The 10,410-nt window shown below is 37.7% G+C and overlaps 1 protein-coding gene across 3 annotated transcripts in view; it reads right to left on the bottom strand.

Annotated features, from left to right (window-relative positions):
- Window positions 1–4,505: 4,505 nt before the first annotated feature.
- Window positions 4,506–10,410, bottom strand: part of IntS11 (integrator complex subunit 11) — a 30,194-nt gene continuing 24,289 nt past the window's right edge. For all 3 annotated transcript variants that reach the window (XM_089235070.1, XM_089235069.1, XM_089235071.1), the window contains 2 exons: window positions 7,771–7,894; window positions 4,506–4,668 (listed from right to left, as the gene is read on the bottom strand). In XM_089235070.1, the coding sequence (XP_089091196.1) occupies window positions 4,606–4,668; window positions 7,771–7,894 (187 nt within the window). In that variant the 3' untranslated portion in view covers window positions 4,506–4,605. The remainder of the gene's footprint in view (window positions 4,669–7,770; window positions 7,895–10,410) is intronic.

Raw genomic sequence — 10,410 nt, 5'->3', positions numbered from 1 at the left:
TCTGAGTACTACACGTTATTAGGAAAGTTTTTCTAATTGGAAGTATGCCTCTAGGATCAACCGTTCCACATTCCTTGCATTAGGGGGCCATTCAAGTATTACGTGAGCAGATTTTCAGCCATTTTTGACCCTCCCCCCTTGTCAGCAAAAGTCAACAAAACACTGACACCCCTACCCCCCCCGTCAGCAAAATTTCGTCAGCAACTTAGAATATTTCATATCTTCAAAAAAAGGGGTGGTTGATGACGTAAGCAACCTTCAAACCCCCCCCCCCCCGTCATCATAAGTCAGCAAATCCGAAACCCCCTTCCCCCCTCGATGCTGACGTAATACTTGAACGACCCCTTAGCGCCAGGCAGCTCGATCTTTATCGTTTCTAATTCACGACACAAATCTTAGGCACTACCGGTGTGTCTTCAAATGGCACCCGTTTCTGTGCAATAAATATTTGACGGCAGACACTGCCCACGTACACTGCACCATAGGTACTTGATAGGTGACGGCAGACACAACTGATCTGGAAGAGATCTCGGTAAGTGGGGTTAAATCCGGTGGCAGAGTTCTGGTGTTCATTCATTAGTGCGCATGTACAAAAAATTACGAATGTGCAATTTTTTTTCAAATACATATGTTACGGTAAATCGGTCATTATGCATAATAACAGGAGATTTCATAAGTTATTACGCATATTAACAGGATATCTGTTATTATTCATAATAACCGGCCGTTTTGTTCGATTATTATTCGACAGTTATGCATAATAACAAATTTATCACGTTTACCGTAATACATATATTCTTAAAGGCCCAGAACTTTCATACACTTATATGGTATGGGAAAGAACCTTGGCCAACTTCCGAGTATTTGGTCAGAGGGACATTTAAATATTGTTTTGTGAGGGGGGTCCGTAGTCCATTAGTTTATTGACGCAGGCCGTCCGTGAACTGGCTCTTATCGGCAAAAAGGTCCGGGGAACACAAAAGATAGACGACCCCCCAGTCCTAGAATGCTGCGTCACTCTTTACGAGAAACGCTAATACCCAACGCGGACAAATACAAGAAAGCTCAAAGAGGACACGAGAGACCAGAGGCGTCGAAACTGTTGGGCCAACGAGGTCCAGGCCAAACAACCAAATATAACCAATTCCAGATTTTGAATAATTGTAGATTCTACATAATTCGGAAAAAATTATCTATGATTTTTCATTAACGCTGCAATAATTCCAAATTCCCATTCACTTCTGTCCAGTGTGTGAGTGCTCATATTTATGTTTCGGCGTTTGTCAACATTTCTGTTGCATTCAGTACTTACAGTCTAACCTTTCGATAACGGACACAAACGGGACGGAAATTGTTGTCCGCTAACGGGGAGTATCCGTTCCACGGGCTTCAAAAGTGCCCGCTAACAGAGTGTCCATTTTGGAACATTCAACTGTATGCTTGACACTCCTTCCTTGGAAATACTTTTCAAATTGGGGCGTTATTTTACTAGTGGAGATTCCCCCGATCCCGTTGACAGCCCTGCAAAAAAGAAACACTGTTCAGTATATGAAATATAAGATCATTCAATTCTTCACCACATGACGATAAACTATGCCAAATTGCTACACACAGAATTCAAGGCTTCCTCGGACTGCACAAGGTGAAGAGAAAATAAGAGAAGAAACAAATGTGTCTTTTTTCACTTCTGACCTTTGTTTCGGATTCGCTTTCTCAAGCCTTTTTCTTTATTTACTTCATCGAATTAAATCAGAGATCAGAATCTCGTAATTCCGAATCAAGAATTCCTCCTTAAAAAGAACCGGTATTTCTTAAATGCTTTCTGTGTGTGTGTGTGTCTCACACGTGAGCAGGTTCAGTAATGGGCTCTCTGTGTTTGTTGTACCTTCCATTTTTGTTGTTGTTGTTATTGCAGAGGCGTCAATCTCAAGTGGAAAACTGGTTATGAAGTATAAACATTATACCAAATCTGTGCGATCACCAAGCGAGCGAGTACTAAATCAACTGTGCGCACCTTGGCGTCAGCTTGTCAACGCTGCTTCGGGCCATTTCCATGTCCAATCTTGACGTCATTGGAATTATAGAAGACTCACATTCTAGATCGAGTTTGCGCAATGTAGTCGTTTTTCTTTTTCCTCATTTTGGTCTTGCGCGGCGAATTTGTGAGAATTTTTTTGACGTATGGAAATTTTCCTCGGAAGTATTTACCGCCATCTGTTGACGTAAAATTTCGTTTCTGGTTTCGGTATTTTTTTCAGAATATTTGTTTGTTACTTAAACTAGTATTTTTTAGATTTTAACTTATAGTATAACAACAAAATTAAATATTTTGTACAAAAAAAAACCTTCCAATGCTCTTGGTAGTGTGAAAATTGACGTAGTAAAAACGTAAAAAAAATTAAACAAGATTGTTTCTCATTATCTACGACAATTGGTGACGAATTGATGTAATTTTCGGAACATTTTCATGATTATTTTTGTTACCAAACAATGTATCAATTTAATATCAGTTTTATTTGATATTGTAGATGATGTGATCGCAATTCAGAGGCATTTATATCTGTTGTTTTTTTTTCTCTTTTTCGCAATTGATCATTTTTGTCGCACCACGGTCATTTTCTGCACACGAGGGCTAATTTAGACCTGAACCTACAATTTATTGCCGATTCCGAATGGCAGGCTTGTTTTTTATGCTCATCGAGAGGTTGGTGCGCTAACCCCTCGATGGGGGATCCCTGCAGTAGCAATTTTTTGCTGCGGTCCAGTCGCCGTTTTTTGTTGTACCCCTGTGTCAGGAAAGTTTTCTGACAAGGACGAACCGGGCATTCACTTAGCTCTCAGTAGATGGGTTTCAGCGACAAGGCCGCAGATCGTATATTCTAGTAGGATCCGGGCGAAAGCACCTAGTTGGTACATAGTCGTCATCAGCACCTCGTTTACGCTTCGTGCCAACCCATTTGGTATGGATATGATGAAGATTTTTGTCCAGGAATTGGATCAGCTGGCGAAGTCGACCGAAGTTCATTGGGCTCTGAAGTACGCGTCGCTTCCAGCAAAGCTTTCCATTATCCGGAATGTGGCCGAAATTGAACTGTTTAGAGTGCGGGCAGGAACACAGATAATGCTGTAATGTCCCGACTTTTCCACAAAGACACTTGTCATTGTTGGACTTTTTAAAACGTTCTAAATATACTGGTAACGGACCATGCTCTGTAACCACAATAATCTTTTCGCGCGACCACCTATGAGTGGCAACATTGCAAAGAGATCCGCGATGGCCAGGGGTGCCGAAATATACAGTATATGAATATATATTTCCTAGGGTGTTGCGAACGTAAAACGTTCCGAAATCTCTGTTCTCGCCAATACTATCGTTAGTCATTCTGGGGGCACTCTTAGAGGAGAAATAGAGTATACACATATATATAGAGTAACTTATTTCTCCTCGATGGGGGCACTGCGCACCGAATCTTTAGTTTCGATTGAATGCTCCCCTCCCCCATACGCAAAACTGTTTTGGAACCTATAATGTAATTTTTATAGTGAAGTTCTTCTTGCAAAATGCTAACTTTTCTCATAACATGAATCACAGAACTTTTGAACTAGAGAGTGCTGCCATCTATCAAAAACAACATTCCCTCAGAAACTACAATAATATTACAATCTCTTGTAATATTGGGTAATGACAGACACACAGAGTGTGGACTTGGAGCATTGCCAACGAGTTCTGAAGCTCAATTTATTTACTAGAAATTTTATAAATAAGTGTATTGATAATTTTTTTTAACGATAAAGGGCCCAGTTAGCAAAGCCCCCCCATTTGAAAACATACCAAGCTTGAGAATTTTGAATATAAATGAATTTGCTACCCTTCACAATATCTACCTCTGTTTGGATGAGGTGTAAACAGCATTTTATTCTAGACATTCAATAACACCCTTTATGCTCATCCTTTCAAACCCCAGACAGCACAACTCGGGTCTATTGCCATGGGCTATTACTACCAAATGAAATATGCCGGAAGTGTGTACTTGCGTATGTACTCAACCGCATGAGTGTGTATCTAGTGTTGTAAGTGAATTTTTTAGCACTGCCATTTATTTTTCAAGCTATGAGCAAAGCATAATAATTAAATATTTGTATCATTGTAGGACGGTTTCTCTCTCTGGCAAAACTTTTCAACAGGGGGATCGGCTCGCATTCCCATTTACACCTGTCCTGCTGAAATTTATTCATAGATGGAGTATTTCACCCATGCATTAGAGAAGTTTTTCTTGACCTTTTCTCTTTGCCTATTGCTTCTCTCCTGAAGCAAAACCCTTTTTCATAAAAAGGTGGAAGGAAATGGATGACAAAGCACTAGACAAAAGAAGTTGCAGGCTTCTTAAATACATACAATTTTCAACTCTTGAACCAATGGAGTGGGAAATGATTGGTAATGATGATATGAATTCTAACTTTTAACATGTAAGACCAATTACCAATTCAAATAAATAAACAATGTATATAATGAAACTAAATTTATTTCCAAAAAATGGGAAAATTATATGATCATCAACAATGAAATACACATATGTACAAAGTAAATGAGAAGAATTTTTCTTTTCACTTGATTTCATTGGCAGAGTTCTTAACTATTTCAAGGAGTTGACTTCCTAGATCTTCATCCTTTACACAATATTAAAAAGAAATAAGCGAACATGTATTTAAAGGCTTCTGAAAGATAATTGCATATAGAGTCGAACCTATTATTTAACAAATCAGAAGGAATCACCAATTTTATTCAATAAATTTAGGAAATTTTACTTTGGGCAGGGCCGTAACTAGAGGCTTGGTAAGTTAGGGCAAGCACACATTCTGATGTCCACTTGTAATGTTGAAGGAGAGGTTAAAGGGTGAAATTTACACCTGGTCAAGTGCACAGGGAACCAGACCCGCCTGCTCCCCTAGCTTCAGCCCTGACTTTGAGGGTTGCTGTTACAACTTATTTCTGATAACAATTGAAAAAAATACATAAACAAAGTCAGGGTGCATGAAAAAAATTTGCTTGATACATCTAACGTTCTTATCAAATTCTGTCAAAACCGTAATTTTTTTCGCACATTCAAAAACATTTTTTTCTTCAGAGATGATCCGCCATTCTTTATTTGTCAACACAGAGCACAAACTTGAGAAGTTTTATTTTTTTTACTGAAATCTAAACATGTGAGGAACAGCACAATATATTATGTTATTAGTGTTATACTGATTGGTCACTGGAACAGTCCCACGTACATTCTGAATGGCTTTATTGTGCCCTTTACTCGAAAAAGTAAGAGATTCTTGTTCCTCCCCTTTTGTGTTTGTCTCTAGAGGAGGGCTGATGGTCAATTCCCGGGAAGTCAAATCTTCGTATTGTTGTTTTGGGTGACCGGAAATGTTTTTTTGGACAGTTAAAAAAATATTCATTATATCAATGTTTTTTATTTGTTAAGTAGTGGTTTGACCTCTAATTTTGCCAGAATTTCCGAAAAAAAAAATCATTAAATCTGGGAATTTGTTGAATTGGAGTTTGTTAAATCAGGGTCTGATTGTTTATACTCACAGAAAATATCAGAATTCAACTTCATGATTAAGAAGGAAGATATGAGGGACATTCCAACAGTATGTTATGTGCATAATAGCCATAATAGCCATACGTTACATATGTTCGGACTGTCTTGAATGCATGACTCGGGGATTTAGAAAAGATCTGAAAAAGTCGCCACACACAATGCAGGCAAAAAGGGATCAGCGACAGACATACACGCTCACACTCAGTCGAACTGGAAGCAACATGACTACTAAACAAGACATGCACCTCGTCCATATTCCTCTGCAGAACTTCTAATGAGTTGGTACATGTTGAAATGTGTGTGTGTTGAAGGTTTTATTGTTGTAGGCCTATTACTTTCTGTGGCGAGACATTTAACAAGGAGATCGGCTCGCATTAGCGCCTCAAAGTTGGGAACCACAGAAAACCAATTTCAACTGACCACCACTTTGACAATAGTGGGGTTTGAATCCGGGTCCTCACAATGCAAGTCAGTCACTATGATCACTCGATCACCACAGTAGTGGAAGCAATATGACTGTGAGATGTGTGTGGGAAAAGTAGTCAAAGAACAAAAAGTGTATGGCACATATCCATAGTCATTTACATAGCATCTCTTCGGAAGCAATGCCTAGGTGTCATAGCACACACACAGATCCACAAGGAATATTTCTTCAATTTCATTGCACTATTCCCCCCACAACATATTGTAAATCATTGGGGAGGTTGGGGGTTGGAAACAAAACATTGCATTGTGTTCTGACTTTGTATGCACCTGTTTGTGATAAAGCTTGACCTAAAAAAACATTGATGAAAGTTATTTTCAGAATTTCCGATCTTAACTAAAAATGTGGTCTTGAACTGAGAAGAGACAAAAAAAACATTTATATGATTCTTTGAAGAAAAACTTATTGAACATATGTATCAGATGCTGATACTTTTCCATAGCCAGACATTAATACATGGTTTGGATTATTAATAACAACTAACCACTAACTGCTCAACCATACATCCCGTGGCAGATTAAAGATGGTTGAGGCCCCGGGCGAGAAAGAAAATATTGGGCTCCCTTAAATTACAAAAAAAATGTGTAAAGTTTGGGGTTTTTTGGAGAACCTTTAGAAGTTGGGGTTATGGGATGTGCCTGCTATTAAATCTGCCTCTCCATACACGCACCCTGCAAACACACACTCCATTTGAGAATTTCTAACAAATTGGTACATGCAGGAGCCTGTTGTGTGCATGTGTGAGTGACCATTTTGCACCATATGAGTGACCATTTTGATGTTGTTAGAGTTATTGCTTGTTTCATGTTATTTTGAAGCTGCCATCTGTCCTTGATAATTTGAAACGGAAATGGCAAATGCCTGAATTTACATATTACATAACTATAATGTTGAAGATTTGTCTGCTCTCCATAGCCCTGTTCACATGGGAAATAGAAAAAGCAGGTTTAAAACCCGCTTCAAGAATTTTCACCAATGACTGCTCTTCATTTCTTTCCTTATGAAGGAAAAAAGTCGTCAAGCAGGTTCTATAGATCCCAATGCTACCACAATATTTGCACATTTAAACGAGGCTTATGAGGCTTTTTCAAATGGGAGACTGGTTCCTGTTTTTGCCTTAAAGTTTTGAAAACTGCAAAAAATTGACTTAAGCCTACCACCCTGCATGTGCCATGTATGGATTTGAATCTGGATTCTGAATGGAATCTGATAAGAGTCCAGCACAATGTCCACTTGACCCACAGCAGCAAATACCAATTAACTGATTTTCCTTCACTAGGGATGTAAGTAACGCTTGTAATATGATCTGCACTACACGAAGAAAATCAACAGAATGATACAAAACCCCAACTTTTAAGTACCATGATTTATTTTTCCATTAGCGATGAGTGGAGAGTTTTGAGAAAAAAGTAGACATCTACATGGTCTATTGATAATAATGGAGGGGGGGGGGGGGGAAGAGAGGGTATATCGTGGTGCTTGAATGCAACTGAACTGAAATGTTTTCAACTGAAAATAGCATATAAAACCCAGTAAATAGTAAATACAGCTCCACTATTGATATCAAAACTGGCAAATCCCTTAGTGAAGGTTTAAATTCATTCCAACACAGTAGAAAGTGCTTTGAGGTGTAAAAATTTCACAGAGAGGGTGAAGAACTTTATTGAACAATATTGAAAAATGTGTAATTACCTGATATGCCCAAGACACACAAACGCTCAATGCATCTTCATCGACCGAATCAAACTTGATGAGAACAGAAGCGACCGTGATGGAACCATCTGCTGCCATCTGAACATTCCGAGACTTCAAATCCCTTTTGACAAAAGAATGAACTTTAATATAATTTTGTTTTTGAAAAACACCAGGTAGTTTGCATTCAATATTGATATCGGAATGATTATGAATTTGGTACAAAAAAATTTAATTTTTTTAATAACGTGAACACCGTCATATATATTTTATAATAATATGCAGAACCATTTTAAGATCCTCAATATGGGTTGGTTTTTGAGGTGGAAAAACCTTGTGTTTTACTAACACTCCTGTAGAACAGTGTTTCTCAACCTTTTTTTTAAACCCATGACCCCTATCATATATTTAGGGACCCCCATTCTCATCCAGGAGTGAGGTCACTCATTTCTAGTTATGGAGTTATTTTTTCAGTAAATTTATAGTGAACAAGAATTTTATAAATAAGGTCAGTATCTGGAATACTAGGCAAGAGTTCATTCATTCAAACTGAGCACAACTCCAGTCTATCGCCATGGGCAATTTACTATCGATTGAATCATGTGTGTGTGAGAAGGTACCTAAGAGTCTGTGCATATCTAGCGTCATATTTTGAATTTTCAGCGCTGCCATCTATGAGTGATAGTGAGAGTTCTCTTGTGGGTATTTCATGCTAGGCTGTATCAACCACAGTCGCCTTTAGAGGTGTGCGACAGGTACAGTCAAAACGGCCCCACGTTAACGATAACAATAATTTCTTACAAAAATTCTGAAATTTAATCGATTCTGGAAATCTGCATTTTCATCTAGAAAGAAATAGGGTCAGGCGGAGTAATTGGAAGTTTTTATTGAAATCTAACAAACAGGGGATAAGTTGGTTGTTGTTGTTGGTAGCCCTGGGCCAATTCTCGCCTCTTTGATAGAAGGTGATTGGGCCTAGATAACAGGTGATGGTTAGCAACAAGCAGAATTCTGCTGCACGTTTCTTTTATTTTTCAAATTTTATTTCTCCACCTGCTGCTATAAAAAGGTAAGGGTCAAATTACTGTCAGTATATGATTATTATAAGTCACAACTTCACATGCAGTGTTTTTTTTTTTTTCATTTCAAGTCTTTCTGATGACCCATCTATCCTGTTTTCAATCATCCCGAAATGGTGAGAGCATGGGGTAATGGAAAACAGTTTTATTTACTTTGGTTTAAATGATTTTGGAAATTTACAGGGCTACCTGAAGAATTGTTTCATGGTTCTTATACCTTGCCTACTGAAGAAGCTGATGAACAAGGTTGTGCTTTAGATCTCAGTATTAGTGAAAGACCCTCAATGTCTACCTCTGATTTGAGCTGTGAAACTCCTAAAGTGACAGAAATTGTTCAAATTTCCTCATAAAACATTTTGGTGAAATGCAATATTGTCACCAAGGAAAGTCTTAATAAAGGGCTTTCCAAAATAAAGATGAACACCCTGGAAAAAGAGAGTGATGATGAACTGACATTGACCAAAGTCAAGAATACTGGAAAAAAAGAGTGATGATGACCTCACATTGACCAAAGTCAAGAATACTGGAAAAAGATTTTGAAGATGCCGCATGGAGGACTTTCTTCTACAACTGGAAATGGATGCTTGTGAAGATATTGAATGTATATAACCTTTGATTGAAGGGCTATCCGCTGACATTTATGTATTAGTTGATATCATAAGAATAATGTGTTTTTCAGATAAAAAAAACACATTATTCTTACTTTGCAAAGTAGAAATAGTTTTTGACAAAGAGTTGAAAGTCACAGAAATGAAAAGCATTGACAGTATAAAGAAAAAATTTGTATTGGTGGAAAATGATAAGTTTTAATCAATAAAGACCAGGTGAAAGCCATTCTTCAATTACCAACTATACTGAAAGAAGGCAGAAAAACTTTATTTTAATCTAAAATGAAATAATTGTTAAATTATGCATTTTCATCTGTAAGGAACCCCTTTTTGATAAAAATTGGGTCCCAAAAAATAAGGGGTTTTTTGAATACATGGATATATATTTTTCAACAAATTTTAAGCTGATCTGCGGGCAATTCCGAAACTAGTCACACTTCCCCCCACCATATATTTCTTGAGACAGAGAGATATTAATTTTGTTACATTTGATTTTTTTTTCTTTCATAGCTCTCTGGGGCCCTGTTAGACACTTGTCATGGCCCCACTTCAATATTGTTTTCTCTAGTGGTCCCCCTTATAATATCCCATATCTGCAAGGAGCCATATGGCCACAGGTTAAAAAACATTGGCAGAGATGGAGTGCACAGCCTTTAGCCAGTGGGTCAAACATGGCCTGCAAAAGGGTTCAACCAAGTTTCTGAGCCAAGTTTCCTAAAAAAAGACCAATCACGAACATTTCGATGAATATACATTTTTCGGAACGAAAGGTAGTATACTCTTCCTTTCTTGAATAAAACTTGAAAGCTGGAGTGCAAAGTCAAAGAATTAAAAAAAAAACCATTTTTCTTCGCTTCCAGTGTTTTTTTTTCTTCTAGGTAAACTCTTATTTGTGATTAATTTTCTTAAATTCCAAAAAAATTTTAAAATCCACAGAAAGATGTTAACCAAAA

This window comes from Pholcus phalangioides, unplaced genomic scaffold, assembly GCF_987345545.1.
Source record: "Pholcus phalangioides strain wild (caught in Gottingen) unplaced genomic scaffold, Ppha-v1.0 ptg000008l_1, whole genome shotgun sequence".
NCBI lineage: Eukaryota > Metazoa > Arthropoda > Arachnida > Araneae > Pholcidae > Pholcus > Pholcus phalangioides.
The sequence above is the reverse complement of the archived record's forward strand: the minus strand, read 5'-3'. Positions and strand labels throughout refer to the sequence as shown.